We start from the raw sequence: 27,083 nt of genomic DNA on the forward strand, positions 1-27,083 counted from the left end.
CCCTTTCATGGTGATAAATTTGGGGGTGGGAATCAGGGTAGTTTGAGACCCTGCCCCATTCAAAGTCTTGTACCAATTCAGGATGAGACCCGGGGGTCATCTCTAATACTCAAGTACGCCAGACAGGAGAGATTTATTTCTATACATGAAGCGAAAGCAAAACATCTTAATTCTCCCCCCTGCCCCCATGTGAGGTGTTTATTCTGCAATTCAAGCAGGGATCTCAAACGCCCAGGCCTGGCTTGCTTTCTGGCTTTCAAAGGCCTCGCTTCTTGCTTGCCAGCAAAGTGAAAAGGCACTGAAGCCTGGATGAGAGCATTTCAAACAGTCATTTAGCATTTGGCAAAGCCTTGAAAGTAGCCTCAGGCAGAGGCTGAACACTAAATGGGGGGAAATACAGGAAGAGCTGGGGTGTTTTTTCTTTAAATACTAAAAATTAAAAAATACAGACGTTCAACAAATTGCTGGCAAAGAAGCATGAGTTTATTTACAGCAACACCACAGCCTCGCTTCCTAGCAAGCAACGTTGCTGGGAGCAGTGAACTCTAATGAGCTTGGGTGAGCTCGCTGAACCTGCTTGGGGTGGTGTGTGTGTATGGGGGGGGGGGGCGGGAATCAGCTTCCTCTTGGACCAGCCATGAAACCTGACACAAAAGAGAAAGCATTGATCTCATGTCAGGCCCTCTCAGCAGCTGCGAAAGCACAGAGGCTACATTGTGTTGTGGGAGATGCAGCCACTCATCAACTCCTGCCTTCGCCCTGAAGTTATACCTTGATAGTGACAAAGGGGAAAACAGAGGAAAAGAACCTCACCAGTTGAACTGACGGGGATGCTGGCCCAACTCTCTTCCTGTCAAAAAGCATCAAGGTGTACACTTTGACCGGTGGGGGGAGGGGGGTGGGGGTGGCTGCTGATGGCCTGGCTTTTGTGGAAATTGATCTGTAGTGGATGGTCTTCGGGCCTCCCTAATCAATGGTGCAGGGTAAGATTGCTTTTGTTACGAAGAGTCCGTTGTACAGCTCATTTCTGTGAACTGCTCTAGGAATCAGTTGAACTAGCTCGGTTCTGTGAACTGAGGCAGCAATCGAATGGACCTGATGTTAAAATCCTAGCATTGCTATGAGGCAGCGGTCCTTTTAAAATGTGTACCCTCTTATTTTTTATTTATTTTTTAGTTAGGTTTATATGTCGCCCTACCCCCATAGGACTCAGGGAGGCTTACAAACAGTAACGTATACAGCAGCACAATTCTATAAAATACATCTTACATTTCAACACAATTCTATAAAATACATCTTATGTCACAAACCTTCAGTTCAGGTACCCCATTGAGATATGTGTGTGTGTATTTGTGTGTGTACATTGAGGTGTGTGTATGTACATATAAGTATACACAAATTTAAATGTTACAATTATGAGTCGGGCTTACCTACAAAGTTACTCATGAGTACTTCCACAGAAATTAATACAATTTCAGTAAGATTGCTTATGAGTAGGCCCACCTTAAGCGGTGCAGTGGGGAAATGCTTGACTAACAAGCAGAAAGTTGCCAGTTCAAATCCCTGCTGGTATGTTTCTCAGACTATGGGAAACTCCTATATTGGGCAGCAGCGATAGAGGAAGATGCTGAAAGGCACCATCTCATACTGCGTGGGAGGAGGCAATGGTAAATCCCTCCTGTATTCTACCCAAGACAACCACAGGGGTCTGTAGGTGCCAGGAGTCGAAACAGACTTGATGGCACACTTTACCTTTACCTGCTTATGAGTAACGTAAACTGGATCTAAGCTAGTGACTGGATAACCAGTCTCATAACTGTAACATTTAAATTTGGTATGTATGTGTGTACACACATATATACAACGCCCCCCCCGCCCCCCACCAGATTTTAGTGTTACAGTTAGGGAAACCAGCTACCATGTCACTAGCTCACAACCACACTGTTACTCACAAGCAGTCTTGATCAAGAAGTTATCAGCTAACTTCTTGATCAGCACTTAGTATGCACTGAAGCAGGAAGGAATGATCCACCTTTTTTCTTTCTATGTAGCAACTCATGGTTAAAGAGGTAAGGTCAGGAATCTGCACTGAGAGTTCTTGGGTATGCATCCAATGAAGCAGCAGAGAGTAAATCTACTGCTCACACCCACCTCTTTGCTTCGAAGCGAGCCCAGCACACGTGCCAAGAAAGAGGCTACCTACCTGCCATCCTGCCGGCTGATTGTGTATCCAAACAGGGGGTTGTTGACAAAGCTGATGTTCACGCCAACAAGGGGGGTGCCGTCTGATGTCATCACCTGCCCACGAATCACACAAGGGTGGCTGTGCGGAGGGAAAGAAACAGAAGTTAGGAGGGGTGGAGATTCTGCCTGTCTTCCCATTTAAAACACAGAGATGTCCCCCCCCCGCCATTGTGTCAGGAGCATGCCCTTGGCCACATCTTTCTAACATCGTTTGTTTTAGTGCCACTGCGCCGTCTGTCGCTTGCTGGCCAGTTGCAATCTGGTTGGCTGCTGGGACTAAGTGAAGAAGTTGCTGGGAAACCCAAGAAGAGTTTCTGCTTCCCAAGTCCCAGGCTTCCAGGCAGGGGGGCTGCTGCTGATGGGGCCCCCTCAAGTCTCTTGAAAATAATAATAATAAAAAGACCTTGAAGAGCACCTCAACACCATAGGGGTCACAGAAATCACCATCAGCCAATTACAAAAAGCATCTTTATTGGGAACAGCCTATATTCTGCGACGATATCTATAACAATTGACAATAAAATTCAGCCATCCCAGGTCCTTGGGAAGGACTCGATGTCTGGATAAAACAAACCAGTCAATAACACCTGTCTGACTGTGTAAACAAGAAATAATAATAGAGCTCTCTGTTACTGCTTGCTCTCTAGAATTCTTCTGCTCTACCTGGTTACCCCTTTTGGAGAGCTGGAATCATAAGCACTCCCTTAACCTTGTTTTTTAAATTGTGTGTGCTTTATTGGGGCTCCAGGGGGTGGGGTGCCATGCAGCGGCATGTCCTGGCACCCCGACCCTGGAAGCTGAAGTGGGAGCTGCTGGTTGTCTGGGCAGGCAATCCGCCCACCCAAGGACTAAGTGGAGATTGTCTGCAGGTAAGGTAGGCTAAAATCCGCCTTCCTCACAGCACGCCCACGAGCTCTTCTCATCGATTTTGAGAAGAGCTCAGTTATGTTGTATTTGCATTCAGATATCTGTACATATGTACATGTTTTTGTACCTGTGTTGATTTTAAAAGTGAGCCTGGGCACAGGCTCCCTTGAAATGCAGATCAGAAAGAAAGTGTACTGCTGTACCTGCGTTCAATAACAACCTGGATGGCTTTAAGAGGGGTTTGGATAACTTGATGAAGGAGAGGTCTATCAACGACTACTAGTCGGAGGGCTATAGGCCACCTCCAGCCTCAAACGATGCCTCTGAGTACCAGTTGCAGGGGAGTAACAGCAGGAGGGAGGCATGCCCTCAACTCCTGCCTGTAGGCTTCCAGTGGCATCTGATGGGCCACTGTGTGAAACAGGATGCTGGACTAGATGGGCCTTGGGCCTGATCCAGCAGGGCTGTTCTTATGTTCTTAACTGTACCTGCGCACAAATCTGTGCACATGAGAGGAGAGCTGGTCTTGTCGTAGCAAGCATGACGTGTCCCCTTAGCTAAGCAGGGTCCACCCTGGTTGCATATGAATGGGAGACTACATGCGAGCACTGCAAGATGCTCCATCCTTAGGGGATTGAGCCGCTCTGGGAAGAGCAGAAGATTCCAAGTTCCCTCCCTGGCTTCTCCAAGATAGGGCTGAGAGAGATTCCTGCCTGCAACCTTGGAGAAGCTGCTGCCAGTCTGTGTAGACAACCCTGAACTAGATAGACCAATGGTCTGACTCAGTATATGGCAGCTTCCTATGTTCTTGTGTATACTGTAAGCAGATTATACGAGCGTTCAATGTAAGTGTAAGTAGGGCTACTGTAGCTCATCTATTCTGAAGCAGGGAGTCTCTACTACTCCACATTTTGGAAATACATTTTCAACCAAATTTTTCAAGGACACCATTCTCACAAGTTGCTAGACTAAATCCTAGTTCATGCAGCCAGCTGAATTGAGGGCTCATCCTTTTCCTGGACAGTGGAACTCCCAGCTGTGTGGGAGTGCGGGTATTGATTGCTTAAATGTTGCCCGATTGGGGGAAGGTTTCCCTGTGCACAGAAGAGCACCTCAGGGAAAGGTTAGGCTGAAGCCTTCTCCTTGAAATTGCTAGTGCACAAAGTGCAGAGAATTGGTTTTCATGGATGGGTATTCAAATATGCAACCCCGGCTCCCACCCCCATCACCTACAGCTTGAAGTGATACAGCCTAGGGCAGGCGTCCCCAAGCTTATGTGCCACTAGGAAGATGATTTCAAATTGATAATGTGGCCACACTGAATCTGGGTTTAGATAGAGGATGGGGCAGACTATTGGACATCTTTGCACTTGACTTAAATGGAGCCAAGAGGGATGGAGGGCAGGGCGGGGGGAGAATGATGAAGAGGTTAAGTCCCAGTCTCTGCCTAATAAGATTTTTTATTTCATTTCCCCAAGTGATAAAATTTGCCCCATTCGGGAAAATCAATTAACACCATGCCTCGTAAGCATCTGGCCTCTCTTGGGTCAACTTGTCCTTTCTGGAGGCAAAAATGACTACCCACAATGCACCGAGCCCCACAGGAACCTGGTTAATGCTAATTTAGTCAGCCATTTCCTTCAGAAGACCTTGGTCTAAATGCAATTACACTGCAAACATGTTAAGTGGTGCTGCAAAGACTCTGTGTCAGCTCTGCCTGGGAAAGTCTCTCGATGTATGTACATAAAATTATCTCCCCTGTTAATGGGAAAGGATGTATTTCAATCAGTCTAGCCTTGCCAATAAGGACTGTATCTTCGGTAATTTAGCAAAACTGAATTTCTTGTAGCTGAAGACTCAGCAATCCAGTGAATTATTAATATATTTCCTCTTATGAGTTTGACTGCATTTTAAGTTGTTTTGGAAATTGGTTTGATCCAAGGCCGGAGAAATCTCTTTCCACTGGAAATAACTATTTAGTCACTATTTTTAATTAGTCTTTCTCAGAGCTCTGCTTTTTAAAAAATTGACCTTATGGGGTTTCTTAATATTTGGGAATGACAGTTCCCTATAAAATTACAAGGAAATGGATGATAATTTAGGCATGCAGTAATTTTAGACGTCATATTACAAAGTAATGTATAATTCACCAGGAGATAAAGTTAATGCTTCTGTGTTCCCTTGGGTAAAATGAAAAGTTCCATGCTGAGCAAAGGCACCACTGAATTCATTGTCCACAAACAGCCAAGAAAAAAGTCCTGGATTCTAAAATATGTCTTGTATAATCAGTTATAAAAACAAATTCATCTTTCTTCAGGAAATAACAGAAACCTCCGAAAGAAAAGTTCCCAATAGGACACCCTATCCCCTGGCTGTAGAACTGCTTTTTCTTTGTAAAGGAGTTGCAAGATCTTTCACTTTAATTGTTAACACATTGGCCGCATTCGCACATAACATGGAACTGAAGTTGGAGGGGCCAGAGGTTTCCCTACCATTATGCCTAAATGCATGCAACTCTGATCCCATCTGTCCAGCGACCCGAGGTTACGCTCCTCAGACTCCAATTTGAACCCTTGGTTTGTAGTGAGTTTCACTATAATAACCAGGGTTTCAGTCTGTAAGCATTATGTCTGAATGCAGCACTGGTGGCTGCATCCGGTCAAACCGGAGTTGAGGGAGGAAGCTCCTCCCTCTCTCTGGGCACGACTGTCTGTGTGGACTGTCCTTCAAGCAAGAAGGAAGCCCACAGAATCAGTTCTCCCTCCTCTCTGCAGTCTTCCTGACTGCAGAGAGACCACTCTCAGGTTCATCCAAATGTGGACAGGAGAGTGGGGGGTGGGAGGGGGGGTGGAGCCATGGGTCTATTGTACCCATGGTTCTGCGTTATGTGTGAGTGCAGCCAATGTCTCTGTAGCATACTTAGTATGCAGAATACTCTGTAGTTCTTAATTTTGTCACCCCCACACTACAAGCTGATGTGGTACAGTGTAGAGCACTGAGCATGGAATGAGGAGACATGGGTTCAAATTACCACTCAGCTCGGAAATGCAAAAGGTTATCTTTCATAAAGATAAAGACCTCAGGAAGGAACCTACTAGGGAATTTCATGAAGCTGTTAAAAGAGACAAGGAGCAGTACTACCACAAGTCAAAGAGAGCTGGTCTTGTGGTAGCAAGCATGTCTTGTTTCTTAGCTAAGCAGAGTCTGCCCTGGTTGCATATGAATTGGAGACTATGTGAGCAAGATATTCCCCTCAGGGGATGGAGCTGCTCTGGGAAGAGCAGAAGGTTTCAAGTTCCTTCTATGGCTTCTCCAAGATAGGGCTGAGAGAGATTCCTGCCTGCAACCTGGGAGAAGCTGCTGCCAGTTTGTGAAAACAATTCTGAGCTAGATAGACCAATGGTCTGACTCAGTATATGGCAGTTTTCTATGTTCCTATGACATCTGTAAAGACCTTGAGGATGGAAATAGACATGGAAAACCAAGAAAAGTTTCCCCAAAGCTCTCTGAATTCAGAAGGTGGTTCCAACCTCGAAATGGTATGTTAAGGAACGAAAAAGTACAGATAGTAACTGATTCAGAGAAAATCAAACAGAGATGGAAGGAGTATACTGGAAATCTGTACAGCAGGGACATCCACATCCAAGATACTCAGAAGATATTCCCTACTTGGAAGAACCTCTAGTACGGGAAGATAAAATTAGATCAGCACTCCAGTCATTACGAAGTTGGAAGGCTACAGGAATTAATGGAATAGCTACAGAAATATGGCAGGCAAAAGAAGAAGAATCAGTCAAGGCTCTAACCAAACTATGCCAGCAAATCTGGAGAACGACACAGTGGCCAACAGATTGGAAGAGGTCAGCTTACATACCCATACCAAAGAAAGGAGACTTAACAGATTGCACAAACCATCACACAATCTCACATGCTAGCAAAATAATGTTCAGGATCATCCAATGCAGATTAGAGCCCTACGTGGAAAGGGAAATGGTGCTGGATGTTCAAGCTGGTTTCAGAAAATGCTAAGGAACAGGAGACATCATTGCTGATGCACCCTGGATAACTGTGGAAGCCAAAGAATACCAAAAAGAAGTCCATATGTGCTTTATTGACTAGAGAAAAGCCTTCGATTGCATCAACCATGGCAAGTTGTGGAATATCCTTAAGAAAATGGGCATCCCATAACATCTCATTGTTCTCATGAGAAACCTATACACAGGACAGGAAGCCACAGTCCAGACGGAACATGGTTCCAGATTGGCAAAGGAGTAAGACAAGGCTGTATACTTTCTCTTTATTTATTCAACTTAGATGCTGAACATATACTGAGAGAAGCTGGATTAGAAGAAGAGGAGCGTGGTTTTAAAGTTGGAGGAAGAAACATCAATAACCTGCACTACGCTGATGACACCACTCTGATAGATGAGAATGTGGATGATCTGCAAGCTCTAGTAATGAAAGTCAAGGGGCACAGTGAAAAAATGCGACTATGACTAAATAAAGATGACAACTAAAGAAGACTAAAGAAGACTAAACTAATGACAATGGGTACAGGAACCAGCTCGGAATTGACAATGAAGACACTGAAGTGGTGAATAGCTTCTGCCTTTTAGGACTGACCATCAACAGTAAAGGATCCAGCAGTCAAGAAATATGCCACAGACTAGCACTTGGTAGGGTTGTAATGAAGGCCTTGGAAAGGATATTTAGATGCTGTGATGTGTCTACACCTACAAAGATTAGAATCGTTCGGACAATGGTTTCCCCCGTGATATTCTATGGATGCGAAAGCTGTTCTTTGAAGAAGCAAGATAGAAAAAGCATTGATGCTTTTGAACTTTGGTGCTGGAGAAAACTTTTGAGGATACCATGGTCAGCCAGGAAGCAAACAAATAGTTCATAGACCAAATCAAACCAGAATTTTCACTTGAGGCACAAATGACCAGGCTCAAACTATCATACTTTGGACACATTATGTGAAGATCCAGCTCCCTTGAGAAGTCCATAATGCTGGGAAAAGTTGAAGGAAAGAGAAGAGGACAACCAGCAGCAAGCTGGATGGACTCGATTAAGACAGCAATGAATGCACCACTGAGAGACCTTAAAGGTCAAGTGGAAGGCAGATCATCCTGGAGATCATCTATCTATGTGGTCGCTAAGAGTCAACACTAACTTGATGGCACTTAATCAATCAATCAATCAATCAATCAATCATTCATTAGGGTGTTTTATACATCTATTCAGGATTTTTGCTTCAGATTTGATATCAGGAATTTTGTTGAACAAACCAGGTATTCCAGTACAGAAGGATCAAAAATACCCTTTTCTGTTATCCAGACACCCTGACTCGCTAGGAGCTGCCCACTGGCCCATCAAAACTCACTGAACTCCACTAAAACTTGTTCAGCAATACTCCAAACAATCAAAATCCATTCTGGCTCTGCCCACTGACCAGCTATCTGAACAGCAAGTGGAAATTGCTGCCCTTTCACTTTAAAAAAGGCTTCCTTTTCCTTCCTTTTTTCTCCATGGCATGTCCATGAACTCTTGAGAAAGATTCTTAGTCTGCTGGGTATTGCAGTCTTTTCAGGGGTTGCAGTTACTGTGCAGGTCCCTGAAAGGACAACAGTACCCAGAATACTCTGTGCCTTTCCAAGGAGTACCTAGACATTTCCTTGTGTCTTCTTGGCCCAAGAGTGCTTCTGAGAGCAACACTTGGCAGACTCCAGCCAAAGATGCCACTGGAAGCCAGAAGCAAAAGATGGCAGAAGGTGAGAGACACAAGACACCCCCCACCCATCCTGGTCAGGTTAAGTTCTTTAAAAAGGGCCTAGTTTGGGGAAGGGAGGGATTAGGTGGCAGGACTATAGGGCAGGAGGGGTGGGTTAGAGAGAGGCCACAGTAATCCCCTGCCCTTTGCCTTCCTTTCCCTTGGACTTGCCCCACTGTTGCTCGGTCCCCTCCAAAAACTGCCCCCCCCATAAAGCCTTTTCTTTATTTCTAGAGGATTTAATTTTTCTAGTTTCCGTGTGTGCACCACAGTGCTGTATTTAGTCAGTCAATTTATATACCATGCTTCCTAAAGTGGCTCAGGGCGGTTTACATTAAAATAAAATAAACATAATAAATAAATTTAAAAACCCCATTTAAGCCAGATTAAAATTAAAATTTAAAACTAGATATCATTAAAAGCCAGGCTAAAAAGATGGGTCTTTAAGGCTTCCTGAAGGCCTCCAAGGAAGATAATTCTCTTATAGCCACAGGGAGTACATGCAGCAACCCAGGGTCGACAACTGAGAAGGCCTGATCCCAGACTGTCACCAGATTAACCGATTGAAAGATTAATTAGATTAAAATTGGGTGGTACCCAAAGACAGACCCCTCTTGATGGTGGACCCCAAAGACAGACCCCTCCTGATGAGCGGAGGAGATCTTGTAGGGAAGGGCACTCTCTTAGATAACCTGGGCCCAAGTCATTCAGGGCTTTAAAGGTAATAACCAGCACTTTGCCCGGAAACATGGAAGCAGCCAGTGCAACCGTTTAAGAACAGGCATAATGTGGTCTCTCCAGGATACCCCAGAGAACAAAGTGGCTGACGCATTTTGAACTAACTGAAGTTGGGTTCCTCCTTTCTCACATGCTAAATATATATATAATGGAAACTGCTACCCAGGGAAGTTAGAATTTAAGAAGTAGCTATCCAGAAATGCCTGTGTGCCACCTGTGTATCACGCAAGCAAGTTCTTGCAAGGATCTGGCATATGTCAGGCAGCTGGGAGACAAAACAAGCAATTAAGCTCTGCAGGAAACCCCAGCAAACACAGAGCCCCAGCAAGACACTGTCAGGCTGAGCGTAGGGATGGAAAGTCTTGACATTAGACCAGCAGCCTGCCTCAGGGTTCGGTGAAGTGTCGCTGATGGACGGCGGGCTGTGACAGGTTCCAGCAATCCATTTGCTGTGGAACAGATTGAGTTCAAGATGGAGGTGGAGGAGAAAGAAATAGTCAACAAAAATATAAACCAGCTTTAAAATTTAAAAAAAAAACCAAAAAAACCCACCCAGTTTTGTTTGGGTGGTTGTTGTTTGGTTTTGTTTTGGTTTTTGGGGTGGTTTTTTTTTCTTTTTTCTTTTTTGCAAAACGGGATTGTTCTTAAGTTTACTTGAAGGACAAACTAGACATGATGGTAAACAAGTGGCTGTTATTAAAAATGGTAACTATATATCCAGCCCTCTCGCTCCTCCTCCCGTAACTTCTAGCAGAACTGACATCATATTGCAATGTCACTGTGTCCTGTGCTTCCCTGCCCTTCCCTTTAAACAAGATGGTGGGTTGCTGGGGAAAATGGGGGGTCTACTAGCACCCCCTCCCATGTGCTGTGAATTTGGTTCATATTGGACTGTAAACATCAAAGTTATTAGAGATACACTAAAGAGGCACCTTTTAAAAGTGGCGATTCTCTTTATTTAGCAGGGGGAGAGCAACTGGCCTTATCCATCTCCAGCACAGCATCCCTCCAGTAGCTGTTGCTGGTGTCTTATGCTTCTTTTTCAGATTGTGAGTCCTTTAGGGACAGGGAGCCATTTGTTAAATTTATTTATATCTATGTAAACTGCTTTGGGAACTTTTTGTTGAAAAGCGGTATATAAATATTCATCATATTGTATCAGACATGGTGATCCCATAACCTCTTCTTCTCTTTGGAAAGCAGGCTGAAAACACATCCTTTCCCCTCTCTTGAAATCTCCCTCCCTCCTTTGCCAGCCCTGAACAGGAGTCGATCTGTTAGGGCAGGGGTGGGGAACCTGGCCCTCCAGCTGTTTTTGAACTACCACTCCCATCATCCTTGTGGCTGGGGATGGTGGTAGTTGTAGTTCAAAAACAGCTGGAGGGTCAAGGTTCCCCACCCCTGTGCTATGGGCTGGGCATACATTGCTACACTTTGTATTTCAGGTCCCCACTTGTCATAACCTAATGAGAGAAATCCGTGTTTAAATGCAAATGGTGGGAGTACCACTCTTCCATTGGTTCCTGCAGGTTGTTACACATCACTGGATCTTTTTCTCCTTTGTCTTAGCAAAGACCTGACAGTGGAGCTTGAAGACTGAAGGAAGCACACAGATCAAGGGGATAGGCAGGATTTAGTTTTGATGGCCCCCCGGAGACTGCTAGTGATTAAGGAAGTTTGAGTGCTGGAAACGGAAAGAAATGGACAGGAGCTAGGGGCTGCCTGTCAGTCACAGCGATTGTCAGTGGAAGCTTTTCTCTATAGTCTCTGCAATGCAGGGCTGCCTTAAAGTGCCTGCAAATTATTCGTGCTTTACAGTTGTGGGTCAGGATTGCTCCGCTAAGCCAAGAATGGCTGCCCAGGTTTTGCTGAAAGTTCTTTTCCCATTAAAAAGAAAAACAAGCAAATGAACAATCCACAGTGGTTTTGGACCGACCCAATAATAACTGGGGCAATGGACCCCCCTCCCACCCCCACCTTGCCAAAGACCTCAGATGCAGGAAGAGAGTCCACAAGAGGTTGAAGAAGCGGGGAGGCTGAATAGGGAGGAGAGTCATACAGACAAGAAGCAGTGGCCAGCTCCCCTACAGGACCAGTTTCCTGGAGCCGGACAAAAGCCTTTTCACTAGAAGCAGTCTTCTTGGGAGTAAGTATCTATTCATGAGCACAGTCAAGGGTGGCAGGAAATAAGCGTGGTTGGAAAGCAGCATATACAGGGCAAAAGAGGAGGGAGGCCAAGGTAGAAGGAACTCTGTGGCCAAGGAGGAAGGACCTACAGAGAATGAACAGAGTGTAAGCCATCCACTTCTCTCTGGCTGAGTCTGAAGGAGACCCATGGCTTGTCCCTTCCTCACAATCATCAATCATCATCATATCGCTTTTTGGTGCAAATGGCAGCTCCAGGCAATCATGCTCAGCTGTGTCCCAGGAGGCTCTGGGATGAATGGGGATTTGGACTCGGACCTTCCTAGGGGACCAACACTCTAACCATGACACCACATTATCTGTAAACAGATTTTCATGAGGACATGGTTCTGTCTGGATCTCTCGCTCCTGTAAGGCAAATTGATCCCACTAAGACTGCCTTAATGTCAGCATGACTCAGAAAACCAGTTTGGATGAAGATATGTTAAGCAAAACAAACTGTTCGGATGTTTTCTGAATGATTCTAGGTTTGGGCGGGGGTGATGTGATCTCTAGCTGTGAAAGAATTCTATTAGGCAGAAAATAATAGAGGGAAGCAGACTCTTTTGGGGAAGTAATTCAACAGATACAGCAAGCTTTGTGCAGGAGTATAGAGCAAGACCATACACCGCCCAGAGCCTCTGGATGGGGCGGTTTATAAATGTAATAAACAAACAAACAAACAAACAAACAAATAAATAAATAAAAGTCTTTTTTATCAGAGATGTCAGCTTCAACACCCATCTGAGTCCCTCCTGCTCCATGCTGTAATGACAAGCACTTCCTTGTTGCTGTACCTTCTATTTGTATCTTCCCACCGTGTTACTGTGCTATTATTCCTGACAGCTGACCCACCTTTCTTACTTAGTTCCACATACATTGATACACCCCAAAATGGCTGCTGTACATGTGTATCGGCCAGCTGGGCAGCAGAGGAGGGGGTGGCAGGGTTGGGCTCCCCGTCCAGTGGGGCAGCAGCAATGGGACATTTTATGAATTTTTGAGGTAGGATCTGCTTCCTCTCCAGCACCCTGCCCCAACCGCCACTGGGAGCCACCATGGCTATTCATGGCACAGGCACCTGTGACCCACCAAGATCTGGTGCCCTAGGTCTGCTTTCCCAGAGGACCGTCAGAGAGCCCAGAATGGCTACACAGGATGAAATACATGAGGCAGTGCCCACATAAAAGGCCTCAAAGAGTACTCTCTTTGTGAGTGAATAGCAGAGCTTGATCATCTAATGGAGGACAGGTAAACCAATGGCCCGTGACAGCTTGCTTTTGGGTGAATTTATTACTGAATTGCACTCTGGCTTTCTAACAAACAAGTGGAGCTGACAAGTTACCCCGATGCTGTGTGTGTGTGTGTGTGTGTGTGTGTGTGTGTGTGTGTGAGAGAGAGAGAGAGAGAGAGAGAGAGAGAGAGATTGATGAATCATCCCACTGTATAAACTGCAAAGCCCTTGCCTTCTCCAAACTACCTGCTATTCTGCATTATTCATGAGCGGGAAGGGGGGAGGGAAGCGACAAAACTCAGAACAAGTGTCCGTATTGAAATGAGCATTTATGATGATCAAACAAGCCACTGAGTTAAATCCCAAATGCGGAGGACGTCTCGCTGCATCATCTTGATGAACAGATAACAAGTGCTCTCGTGCCACTTGATCATTCTCATATTGATTTCCCGGCCACTTACTCTTGCTGTTTGCTTTGTATCTTTAAGCCATTTTTAGCTGTCCATCACCATAAGGATTGGCACAAGATACGCTGCAGTATCAAGCAACGGGCTGTTGAGAGCGACACTAAGAGTCCTGCGCTCTTGTTCGCTCTGGAGTGGTGAAGGGTCACGGGATGGCAGCAGAGGGCGAAAGGCTTGACACTGACATGTCAGAAAGCAGCGGAGGAAAATGGGCCTTAAGTGCAGAGATACGGCAAGCTGTTTCGGTGCTTCCCGTCTCCAAAGAGCAGACCTGAAGGATACTGTGAGAGTTGGGGATAAAGAGCTTTACATAAGAGGAATATTGGATGAGCCCTGATGGTTCAAGTCAAAAGTCCACCTGGGCCAGCGTCCTGCCTCTCACTGCAACCAGCCAAAAGCTTGCAGGAAGTCCAGAAAAAAGGTCATGAAGTCAACAGCCCTATATAACTGGTATTCAGAGGTAGACTGCCTCGTAACATGGAGGTTTCATATGGCCATCATGACTAATAAATGTGGCTTTAGCTTGGTTTGAATGTGGTCTTGGCCTGATTTTTTAAACTTCTTCAAGTTCTAGCATAATGCGGGTTCTAGGATTATGGACACAGATCAGGGTTGTATTGGTGAACTGACTGCTTTGGAAATAGTAACCAGGTTATTTATTTATTTCAAATATGTATATGCTGCCATTCTTCATAAATGAATTTATGGCAGCTTACAACAACCTTCATTTATAATAAAATGCTCCCAATTTTCGGTTGTGTGGCAACAAACAACTAGGTAGGAGGAGGGAGAAGTGATTGTGTGGGAGGTGAAAGTTGGGTAGGACAGCTTTTCCTCCTACCTTGGTCAAATGATGGGGATGAAAGCTGGGTAGGATGGTGCTATCCAGCCCAACTCCTGTCTCCCGCACAATCATTTCTCCCTCTTCAAATCTAGTTGTTTGCTCCCACACAACCGAAAACTGGGAGTGCTCACAGCTCCCAATCCTGGGCAGGTCACCTGTCCTACCCAATTTTCAGTTTTCACTGGTAGCCAGTGCAGCTCTTTCAAAATGGGTGTGACGCTCTGTTGCCAGATTTGGCTTTTTAAAAGCCAAATTTTGGGTTACAGCCCATTTGACTCACGAGTATACCCCTGAGGTTCTGGCCACCCGATGTGCTCCCACTGGGCAGCTCGAGATAAAACCCTATTTTAATGTTATTTTATGGAATTTTATTGTATTAACTTTTGAGATGAGTTTTATGAAAGGCAGTATATAAATCTAACAACTAATCAATCAAAATATGAATGTCCAGGTTGATGGTTCCATGTTTACCATGTTAAACTGGGCTAAGCACAGGATATGGGCAGGTATCCAAGATACTTGATTGTAGGGATGTGCTCGAATCGTTTCGGTGCCTCTTTGGAGAGGCGCTGAAACGATTCGGCCTCCTGCAGTGTCAGCATGCAAATGGCCACATGTGCCAACGCCATTTGAGTGCCGTCTTCTGAGGGCTGCTGGGAGCAGCACCCCATTGGCACAGCGCAGTAGTTTAAAGGGGACTGCAGCATAGCTGCTGCTTTCAAGTTAGATTTAAAGAACGACAGTACTCCAATGTGGCAGCACGGGGTGGCGGCAGTTCACCGGAGGAGCAGGTACAACCTGCCTGCTTCCTTTTAAAGAAACTCCTCCCCGTCCCTGGGATATGCACGGAACATTTTGTGCACATCCCTACCTAATTGTGACAGAATTCAGAACAGTCTTTTCAAGGGGAAGGACATTAACAGAACCACAGCAGCCAGAATCATGCAGACAGTAGAATCCTACAGACCTTTGGCTGTCAAGGGAAAAAGCTCATTAAACATGGACACACTGTCACATCCATGTATAACAGACCTACCTATCCATCAATTAAAAAAAAAAATCCTTATGCAGAGCACTGATGTCACGATCACTGACAACAATGTTCTTAGCAGTCAGCAAGCATCACAGAAAAAGTTTCTCTTCCAAAAAACTCAACTGGGGAGTGGGGGAAATGACATTTCCAACTATGTAGCTCCAGTAGAAGCTCAGTACTGCAAGGCTCACACTGGCATTTGACAGGAGATGAAGTCCAGGATTGTTCCTGACCAACAGGATCAAGGAATTCTAGCATTTCAGCAAAAAGCCTTTGCTGATAACTTTGGCACAGACCTGGTCTACACATGCAGCAGAGGGGGTAGACTGGACTGCACCACTCTAAACTCATTCCTGAATGCTGTCCCATACAGCAAATGAGTATACAAGCCAGGGAGGTTCTAGCACAGCTTTTTTCTACAATCTTTCTACTTGCAAGGAGGTGGTGTTTTTGTTTTTAAACTGCATTTTTATCTTACCTTCCTTCCAAGGAGCGGAAAGTGACACATTTTATGTTCACAACAGCTTTGTGAGGGAGGCTAGGCAGAGAGATGGTGACTGGTCCAGTACTACCTAGTACGTTTTCCGATGAAGTGGGGATTTGAACACAGGCTTTCCTAGACTGACACTCTAGACCAAGAGCTCCCTCTGTATGCTCATCCAGGTGTTGTTGAACTACAACTCCCATCATCCTCAGTCACAAACGGTGGCTGGGGTGATGAGAGTTGTTGTTCAACCTCTGGAGGAGCACAGCTTGGGAACCTCTGCTCTAGACACTAGCCCACGCTCATTGTCTCTGAATGTATAAGCTGCCCTTATACTAGACATTGGTCAAGCGATCTCAGCAGCGTTTCAAGGACTGAAGCAGAGGACTTGCCAGCTCTAACTGGAGATGCCAGGGAGAGAGCCTGGGACCTTCTGCATGAGGAGCATGCACTTTGCCACGGAGCTATGGCCTCTTGCATAGGGAAGCCTTTAAAAATGGGACCCACCACCTACAGACTGGAGTGGTCTATGTAGGGGAAGAATGGCAGTTTAGACCCCAAAGAGCAGAGCCAAACCAGTTTGGTGAGAAAGCTGCAAAGCAAGTGGTCTTGAGGCAGTTCTTTAGTATTGAAGAACTACAAGGATTTATTTAAAGAACAGGTTACAAGCGAATGTGGAAAAGCCTGCAGCTTAATGGCTCAGCGGGGAAATGACTTGACTAGCAAGCCAGAGGCTGCTGGTTCGAATCCCCACTGGTATATTTCCCAGACAATGGGAAACACCTATATCGGACAGCAGCGATAGAGGAAGATGCTGAATGGCATCATCTCAGACTGCGCAGGAGATGGCAATCAACAGATAGAATCAAACATATTTGTCGGATCTGCATAATTTATTTGGTTGCTATAAATCATGCGGAAGAGCAAAGAGCAGCACAGGACACTGAGCAGGAGATCCTGGCTTCACTGAGCACTGCCTATGCAGCTTAGCCTTAAGGACTAGCAACTTGACACACACACACACGACATATAAGATTGGTTAAGCTGCTAAATTCTGCACCATAATCCAGTTTACACGTTTGTGCTGTGTCTGCAGGATTGCAGTACAGCCAGGAACATAGGAAACGGCCAGAAAGTGCATTCACTTGACTGTGGTATAAAAATTAGGCAATGATCCCATGCTTTAGTTCGCTACAATACACACTGAGCCTTTTCTCACTAGTGAGAAAAGGCTGCAGGGTTTGCGGGGAGGAAGCCCTGAAGACAGCTCACCTCCCTGCCGACGATCCGTTTGCTTCCCTCGGGTGGGTGGATCGCCCGCCCAGACGAGCACCGACTACTGCCGATAGCTCAGAGGCGCGTTGCCCCACGTTCCCCCCACCCGAGCCCCTGTGTGTGCGGTGCATTCGGGGGGTCCTCCCTCCTCACCCCGAGTCTGCCAGCCATGGCGGCAAGCAGTCACAGCTGACACACGAGCAGAAAAACGGGGTTAGGAGAGCGCTCATTTTGAGAGGAGGCTTTGTAAGTGGGTTTGCTGCCGGGGTGGTGCCAGGATTGGGCACTATCCCAGAGGTTCACACACGTGTGCAAAACCGGGCTGGGCTCCCTTGCATGCGCGTGTGAATAGCCTCATTGTGACTTTTCCCCCTCTTAAATTGTATGCAGGTCGCTCCTGCAAGACTCTCAAGAACTGTTGCTCTTCCTCACTGCATTGTTTAGGCGTCCATTTACGTGGTGTTTCCATATCATATATCGTTCTGCCTTTCGACTGCATGTGGTTCATGTCTCATCCAGGGGCACTCAAGGATTAAAAAGAGTTTGGTTTTTGCTGCAGGGGGAAAAAGAAAAAAGAAAGGAAGGAAGAAAGGAAGGAAGGGGAAGAACAAAAAGACTTACCCTCCATTGAAAGGATTCTCTCCTGGGATGATGTGTGTGCTGTCCTTGCCAACGAGGAACTTGATCCGATCATAGAAGGAGTAAAGGTTTTGTTGGGACACTGGAAGCTGTGTCTCCTGTATGATGTCTAGGGGATCCGGAGAGCCCAGACAGAGCGAATTCGTATGGCACAGGGGCTGCAGGCAGCAGTCTGGATCCATGCAATCCAGCAACCCATCTGCAGATCGCATGAGAAAAGAAAGGTCCTGGTTAAACGGGCATTAGTGAGCTACAGAAACAGGCACACCAGGCATGCTAGATTCAAAGCAGTCCCGTCCGCCCAAGTCCAAATGAGTTCTCCCTCGAGGTCTCTCAGCCGCTCTGCTAGCCAAAATCAAAACAGTTCCTCCTGGGTCCTCCCAATCTGTGTGTGGATGTAACTCAAAGAGGTCAGTCTCATGACCAGGTGTGTGGGGTGGTGGGGAAGGCTGCAGAAGTCTGCCTTCCCCACAGATGATCTCCAAGGACCGTCTGGGCGTGCAGGTGGTCTGCTGACCCAGGGAGTGCGGAGGCGTGGGGCCCAGGACGTGTCATCCTGGCCCCCAGAAAGCTCACAATGTACCGCATGAGTCCATGGTGCATGGTGGGGTCCCCCCAGTGATAGGCGAGTGCCTGTCAGTGCTCCAGCTGACACACGATTAGGGAAATGTGGCGAAGGGAGTGCTCACTCCCTAAACCTCATGTACGAGGTGGGCACCCTGGGCGGGTTTGCCGCCGAGGTGCCAGGAACCATGTGCCTCCCAGAGGTTCTTATGGGCAGCCAAGCCGTGCCTGGCTTTCTTAACCCAGTCTTGGCTGCTCGTGAGAACAGCCTCAAGGTGTATTCCAGTGTGGCTCTGGACAAAGAGCTGCCAAATTGCCCACCAATGGCCATCTTTCATTGACTGACAGGTCTAGGGCAACTTTGCCTCAGAGCACAGGTCAACTATCGCTTATCTAGACTGCTTGGGACCGGATAAGTTCTGGATTTTGGACTTTTCCGGATTTTGGAATCGTCCATAAATACATATAGTGAGGTGGAACTCTCGCGAGAGCGCACAAGAGTTCCAGCAGCAAAAAACAATGGAGGCGCTGAGTAGGGGTGTGCACGGAACCGCAGAGCTGCGGACCGGCACTGTGGGGTGGGCTCCTTTAAGGGCGGGGAGGGTTTACTTACCCCTCCCGCCGCTTTCCCCCCTCCAGAGCTCGTATTTATTGTAGTAATTGGGGCGGCAGGATACCTCCCTGCCGCCCCTTGTCCCTCTGCAATGCAGCCTCCAGGACGGGGTGGGCGGGCGCGCGGCTCTGCGAAGGGAAGATCCTGTTGCCGAGGGACTCACGTTTTAAAAGGTAACTGCTGGTGGCAATGGAAAACCCGAACGAGAAGCCAGCACAGCACCGAGCCGGCCTCCGGTGCCTCTCCGCCCGGCGGCTCCACCATCCTGAGACGCCGCCAGCAGCCACTGAGAGGAGCTCCTCCAGGGAGGACGCGCCAACGCGCCCAGCCCACCCTCACTTCCGGCTCCCAGGCGACTTCCCCCCACATACAGCGTGGCTGCCTTCCTTCTCCTCCTCCCATCGGGCCACGCTGTATGTGGGGGGAAGTCGCCTGGGAGCCGGAAGTGAGGGTGGGCTGGGCGCATCGGCGCGTCCTCCCTGGCGGAGCTCCTCTCAGTGGCTGCTGGCGGCGTCTCAGGATGGGGGAGCCGCTGGGCGGAGAGGCACCGGAGGCCGGCTCGGTGCTGTGCCGGCTTCTCGTTCGGGTTTTCCATTGCCACCAGCAGTTACCTTTTAAAACGTGAGTCCCTCGGCAACAGGATTTTCCCTTCGCAGAGCCGCGCGCCCGCCCACCCCGTCCTGGAGGCTGCATTGCAGAGGGACAAGGGGTGGCAGGGAGGTATCCTGCCACCCCAATTACTACAATAAATACGAGCTCTGGAGGAGGGAAAGCGGCGGGAGGGGTAAGTAAACCCTCCCCGCCCTTAAAGCTACCCCCTCCACCTGAACCGAACCGGCCAGGTCCGGACCGGTCCGGAGGCCTTTACAATGGCCTCCGGACTGGTCCGGACCCATCCCTAGTGGTGAGAAGGCGGCGGCGGCGAGGAGCTGGGCGAGAGGAGGAGGCTAGCGAAGCAGGCTGGAGGTGCCGCTGGTGGAGGGACGGCCCGGCCTGGCCCTGAGGAAGGCGGCTTGACCGCATTTTACAAGTAAGCTGAGGCGTGGGTTTTGATTTGTTTGTTTGTTTTTTTAACAGCATAGTGTCTGGATTTTAAAGCTCTCCGGATTTTGGATGTCCGGATAAGGGGTATTCAACCTGTATAGCATGGGTCTACACGAAGCAATATCTTAGCGAGTGATTCCTCCCTCATGTTCTATCTAGGCCTGAGCCAAGATGTACTCTGCCTTTTGCCATCCCTTTCGTGAGAAGTGCAATAAGGTAGAGGGTGAGGGCAAACCTCCGGGGTGGAGAGGCACCAGATTCCGGAGGCTGCCAGTTCTTCCCCCTGAAGTCAATATGGATCTCGATGGACAGTGCTGTGACTCAACAGAAGGGAGGCTCATATGAAGCGATGTTGTGTCATTTGTTTTTTTACATGCATGTACATTTGAGGCAGTCTGCATCCCTCCTTGCCGCGGCAACAAATTTAACTTTTAAAGACTCAAAGGAGAGGGCAAAATCCTGGAAAACAGCAACTAACAAGCAGGATTTTCAAAAGTCATCCCTCAGAACTCCCCAAAATGGGGACACTGATTTGCCAAGGATAGCTACCGATATCAAAAAATAGGGAACCCACAAGTCACTATGCTTTCATGGTTAGCGCATCTAACATGGCCATCTAATTCAAATTAGACAACTGGCCATCTAATTCAAATCCCCACTCAGCAATAAAGCTTCCTGGATGACTTGGGGGCAGTTAATGCCAATCTCAGTCAATCTCAGCCTAACCTACCCCACAGGGCTATTGTGAGTACAAAATGGGACCCATGTTTGCTCCCTTGATCTCCTTAGAGGAAAGTAGTGAGCTGCTCCTATGTTTCAGGCCTTGGAAAAAGGCATGCAAGCGTGCGTTTCAAGAGAAAAGTATCACCAGCCAAGGCACAGATGCTGCAGAAGCACCCGTTGACCCCATATTTCTGTCTGTAATTTAGTGGTTTTCCTTTCCTTTTTTCTTTATCATGATCAGGTATAAGTATGACAAAAGGTCTCGGCCCCTGACATCTTTAAAGCGAAAGTAGATCTGGGATTCAGCTTTTCAGGTGTTATAGGATTATCCTCCCTTCGACTCAGGAACATTTAGGAGCTGCTTAAGCCATGTGGCATCCAACCCAGTCCCCTCAAGAAACTAGGCAGACTTAAAAGCCTCATGATGAAGAGCAACAGGCAACTGAATTGACCTTTGCTTCTTTTTCATTTTTTAAAAAATGAGTTATCAACATGGCGCCTTCAGCTGAAAAGCAAAGGGCTAAATTATGTCATATGTTACTGAACCTTCTTGTGATCACTTAGCTGCTTCTCTTGGGCGCTTTCCAGACTAGCCGCTCAGCAGCAGCAAAATGCCGCCATTCGGGCAAGTCACATAAACAGTAGGGGGAGCGGTCTCACAGGAATTAACAATCCCCCCAAAGAGCAACTTTTTCACGACAGATATAGGACGTCCTAGTTCTATTTCGCAGCGATTAAATTCAAAACAAGGAATTGGAAAAGTGAACAGCACCCTGCTGTTTGCGTAGGGACTGCGGTGTCACGACGCAGGAAGTGTGGAAGCACACTTCTGAGATATGTCCTGATCCCATTGTAGGGCCTAGTCTGGAAAGCACCCTGGTGCAAAAAAATAAATAAAACCACATTGGGATGGTTTGGACAATACTCCTAGTCGGCTGCATGAGGAAGGAGCATGGGTGCGCATGTCTCCTCTCCAGCTGGTGCACTGTTGCCTCATTAAAACTGCACATTGAGGAGTGGTTGAGATGAATCAGAGTCCCCATATGATTAGGTGACAGTGCACGAGCGCATTGGGTGGGTAGACACACATGTCTATGCTCCTCCCCTGTGTGTTTAATGGCCCAATTAGGAGTGTTCTCTGAACCAGTCCATCCATCGATAAAGAAGCACTGGTGTCATTTGGTGGAGGCAGAGCTGAGCTGTGCACCAGCAAAGCCCCAGTTTTGTGGTGACAGCCAACAATCTAGATGACTCTAAGAGGGGTTTAGATAACTTCATGGAGGAGAGAGGTCTATCAATGGCTACTGGTCGGAGGGCTGTGGGCCACCTCCAGCCTCAAAGGCAGGATGCCTCTAAGTACCAGTTGCAGGGGAGTCACAGCAGGAGCAATGGCATGCCCTCAACTCCTGCCTGTGGCTTCCAGCGGCATCTGGTGGGCCACTGTGCGAAACAGGATGCTGGACTAGATGGGCCTTGGGCCTGATCCAGCAGGGCTGTTCTTATGTTCTTATTACTCTGTCTCCAGTCAAGAACTCACGGAGGCTGCAATCCTGCGCACATTTAACTGGGAGAAAGTCCCAATGAACTCAGTGGGTCTTACTTCTGAGTAATCATGCACGGTCTTGCACTGTATGTGGCTAATCCCCCTCCCCAGTCTGCCTACGGGGACAGCAATACTGACCCATCTAACAGAGTTATCGTAAAGATGAACAGAGATAACGTGTTTTGAACATCCTAAGAAAAGTACACAAATGCTTAAAGGCTCCAGTCCTATGATTAGGAAGAAATCTCACCTAGCACCAAAGTACTACAATAGTAACAACTATTTAAGACTATTTAAATTTCATGGCTGAATGGGGACACGAACCTGGGTCTCTCCAGTTCTGTTCCAGCCACTACACCATGCTACCTTCCTTGTGGGGCAAGCTCAGCTCAGAGACAGTAGCTACCAGACAGCCAGACCAGCACTGTATTTGTGCAAGGATGTGGAGAGCTTGCTCTCCAGACTAGTGAAATGCTGGTGTAAGAAGGTGTGCATGTGCATCTCCTGCTGCGAAAAGCCTTTCTCAGTCCATGTATAAACACTTCAGAAGAGCTCTGCTGGATCAGGCCCAAGGCCTATCTAGACCAGCATCCTGTCTCCCACAGCAGTCCACCAGATGCCTCTGGGAAGCCCAGAGGCAAGAGATGAAGGAAAGCCCCCTCTCCTGCTGATCCTCCCCTGCACCTGGTATTTGGAGGCATCCTACCCCTGAGCTTGGAGATAGCCCCATAGCCATCAAGACTAGTAGACATCAATAGGCCTGTCCTCCATGAATTTGTCTAAGTCCCACTTAAAGCCTCCAAGCTGGGAGCCACCACACCTCGTGGTGGAGAATTCCATAGATTAATGATGAACTGTATGAAAACGTGCTCCTTTCTGACAGTCCTAAATTTCCTGGCAATCAGCTTGTCGAAGGGAATGACACAAAGCGATCTGCCATCTTCACTGTAAAAGCGCAACACTTGTGCAAGAGGACCAAGGCCACAAGAGATCGCACAACTCTGAGTGTCTGCAGAGCTCTGTGACCCTCTCGCGTGGAGGCATCTTTGTTTATTGTACCAGTGCAGTGTTACTCTGGACGTAAATCAGTGTCTGCAACACTGACCATGCGCCATTACAGCTTGCTGTGTTGGAAGCTCAGCTGTGCAGCTGCCTTTCTGCTTTGGGCTGGGCTGCATCTCCAGACAACCACGTCCTGTGCTCGTTCCAGAACACGAGCATATCCGTTTCCATCCACAGAAGCGGAGATTGCAGCTCAGATCCATATATTTGACACATCTGGTGTGCGGAGCGGTATTGCTGCCTTGAGCCTGTTGTAAATAGAAGCCAACACGGCGGTATCTAGTTTCATGGGAGAGAAGAACGTGTCCTTTGTTTCACTGCTTGTATTCTTTATATTGGGGGAGAGAGGGGGCCACTGCTTCTCCCCGGCTCCCCTCTGCTGAAGCTTTTTTCATGGGAAGTTATTTGGACCATTTACCACACCAGATGTGCAAAACTATCTTAAGCATTCAATTATATCTATATTAAAAAACCACAGCGTCTGGTCTCCCTGAAAGAGATCATCTCAGGTTGGATTTTCACCTTCTCCCCCAGCCTCTTTGGGAGTCACAGTGCTCTTCTGATACAATAATGTACACACCAAGTTTGCACATTATAGCTGCACTCAGTGGGGCGGTGGCTGTGGTTGACAAAATCAAAGCAGGCATCTTTCTGTCTCCCTTACAATGGGATGTCTCCTAACCCCTAACCTTCAGAGTCAGCCAGAGCCTTTTTCTGTAACAAGACAAGCTGCTGTTTTTAGCCAATTGTAAGAACTTGCCTGACATTAGTGGAGCTATTCTGACGACCAGTGGAAAGCAGGCTAAGGATGCTTAGCCCGCTTTCCACTGATCATGAGACTCACCGGCTGAGTCAAAGCGAGCACTCCGCTAACCCAGGCTTCCCGATCGTGAGTTGCACCGCGCCTACTCACGAGTAGACCCCCCCGGAGGAGAGGCGAAAAGCCGCCTCCCGGCTTCAGGGCTCTCTCCAGCATGCTCATGCTGGAGCTTCTGGGGGCTGATCCCCCGCTCTCCCCAGCACCCACCGGCTCCGTTACGGAGCCAGCAGTCGTGTGGGCGGCCAGTTCGGCCTCCCAGAGCAAACTGTCTGCTCGTTTGCGGGGAGAGCATGAGACCCGCCTCATTATGGAACTAGATTATTTAAAAATAAAAATAAAGGCTATGGGGCAACCATTCGATGAGGCAGGGTGAGGAGGTCATCAGGGTGCAGGAGGAGCTCAGGGGGCATAAAATGCAGCACCACTCTGCCACCCACCTTCTGGGGCACGCTGTTCATTAATTGAGAGTAGGGGTGGGGGCCATGTTCTTCTTTGGCTCAGGCAGCAGAATGTGTTGGAACCAGTGTTCTCTCTAATTTTTTTCATGTGTGCGAAATGGCTTTGGTTCTGAGTGGCGGTATCAAGGCAGTGCGCGCGCCCATGCATTCAGAATGGGGCCTTCTTGATTCAACCTGAACGGGGTCAAAAATTAACTGAGCGGACACCCAAAAAGTGTGAGCACGCACATACGTGCCCGCCTTAGAAGGAACACTGCTTGGAACACCCTCAAAAGGGTGTGTCTTGACAGGATGCAGGGAAAAGGCTGTGGGATGAACTGTAAAGTCCCTTATTTGGATCTTCCCTCTCCTGTGAACTCCTTAGGTTTTTAAGCAGGATGATCAAGTTTGGAGCCTGGGGCATTCACCGCTTCCCTGGCCCTCCAGCTAATACAGACAAATACAGGCTTGTGGCTAGCAAGCCACATTGGTGGCTGTCCTACCTCCATCGTTGTCTTTTCCATCGCCACACGCTGTCTCCATGGAAGTGTCGCAGCCTGCCCCTCTCCAGCCTAGTTGACAGACACAGTGCCACCCGTTCATGTCCAGCGTGCATCTGCCATTGCCGTTACACAAGCCGGGACATCCCTCTGGAAGGGCAAAAGGAAAATAAAAGTCCTGCGGCACTGAGAAAGTTTTAGAAAATTAGAACTGGGGACGCAAAGAAGCAACCTGCCAGTTGTGTCTCGATAAAGAGGGGTGTTTTTTTTTTTTTTTTTTTGCAGTAGCCCTGTCTTACGGCTTGCTCTTATAGGTTCCTTTGCTCAAAGGGAAAGGATTCAAGCATCCAGTTGCTCATTTAATCTTACTGTAGCATATGGCCCATTTTCAGTGGGTATACAAGTGTCTGAACCAGACTTGTGAATGGTCTGATGACAGAAACCCTCATTGCAACATATGCTGCTTAATTGGATTGTCTCTCACTTTTACAAGCCAATATTTTCCTCTTTGTCAAATAGAACAATTTGCCAACCATTACAAGAAACCACATAATATGGAAATACTATACTCTGAAAAAATGTTTCTGAATTCCAAAATTTGCAGCGGATAATTTTTCATTTATAAAAAATATTTGATTTTCCCTTATTTATGCCAGGTATAATACATTAATTTAACTATTTCCATAATCATTCAAGTTCTTCTTAGCCAAAGGTATAGAAGCACAAGGGCTTGCTTTTAAAAAATAATTGGAATATTCCGATTTTTGCTTTTACCAATAACTTCATAAACAATATGTTTTGTTTCATAGGGGCATCTTTTCAAATACTGAGAAAAATAAGAACACAATGCATTTGAATGGGCATTATTTGATTGACGTTTGGGAATGCCAACAAGGCACTCAACTCAGGATCTCTTTCACAGATATGGATTCATACCAAGATACTATCTCATTCTTAATAACACAACTTTGTATGTAAAAAAAGCCAAATAAGTGTAACAATATTAAGACATGGTCTAAGAGTACTTTATAGCTATGAATCTCATGAATAATTTTAATAGACAGAATTCTCATATTTTTATCACATGCATGATAAGTACATGTATTTATCAAATACATAAATAATCTCCTGCTTCTATTTATATTTCCCCAGCAAAACTTACTACATACATCTTCGGCATTTCTAACAATAAAATTTCTAACTTTTAAAAAGACAATTCGAATGGTGGCCATTTTAACATCTTGCAATAATTCTCTTTCATTTCAATGGAGACAGAAAACACGGGGCCATATTTATCCATCCTCTGAAACTGGAAACAATTTTGCCTAGCAGTGCTGAATATTCACACTAGCAGTTTACTACTACTTTACTGCTAGTATTGCCACGGGAAAGGCTGATCTTCCTACACTGGTCGCTCACTGGGAGATTCAGCAGTTGTCCTAAACATCTCTGAAGAGCAAAATGTGGATGGTTCATGGTTCAGAATCAGCATTTCTGTCCTTCCAAACCTGGGATCTCAAATGTTGGACTACATATCCCATCATCCCCATCCAATAGCCTGTGGATGATGGGTGCTGTAGTCCAACAGTATCTAGGAACCAAGTTTGAGAATTCCTGTGGTATAGAATTCCCAAAGTTATGCAGCCTTGATCCAGAATGTAGGGGAGCACCGAGAATTCTGGAGCAAAGCTGCATAACTTTGGCCCTCCAGTACATGTTGGACTACAACCCTCATAATCCTGACTGTTGTCTGCTGTCATAGCTTGGTTTTAAGACGGTGCAGCCTTGTTGTGCAGCCCTGTTGTAGAGTAACACATGCATTTTAATTTTTTTTTATTCCAAGGGCATTCTGGCAAAGCAATTTCTTTTCAGAGGGATCCCATGATTAGAATCCATTAGCACAGGAATTGACTTGGGCTAAAGAGATCCATGTGGTGTTTACAAGCACGCCACCCACACTGAGCAAGCTTGAAAGTGGTGCCATTTGGGTGTACAAAG

At 47.0% G+C, this 27,083-nt stretch overlaps 1 protein-coding gene across 10 annotated transcripts in view; it reads right to left on the bottom strand.

Moving 5' to 3' along the window:
• TENM4 (teneurin transmembrane protein 4) overlaps window positions 1-27,083 on the bottom strand; it is a 1,105,140-nt gene that overhangs the window by 70,799 nt on the left and 1,007,258 nt on the right. For all 10 annotated transcript variants that reach the window (XM_053305915.1, XM_053305917.1, XM_053305913.1 and 7 more), the window contains 3 exons: window positions 25,089-25,235; window positions 17,762-17,978; window positions 2,204-2,323 (listed from right to left, as the gene is read on the bottom strand). In XM_053305915.1, the coding sequence (XP_053161890.1) occupies window positions 2,204-2,323; window positions 17,762-17,978; window positions 25,089-25,235 (484 nt within the window). The remainder of the gene's footprint in view (window positions 1-2,203; window positions 2,324-17,761; window positions 17,979-25,088; window positions 25,236-27,083) is intronic.

The sequence above is a fragment of the Hemicordylus capensis genome, chromosome 3, assembly GCF_027244095.1.
Source record: "Hemicordylus capensis ecotype Gifberg chromosome 3, rHemCap1.1.pri, whole genome shotgun sequence".
NCBI classification, from domain to species: domain Eukaryota; kingdom Metazoa; phylum Chordata; class Lepidosauria; order Squamata; family Cordylidae; genus Hemicordylus; species Hemicordylus capensis.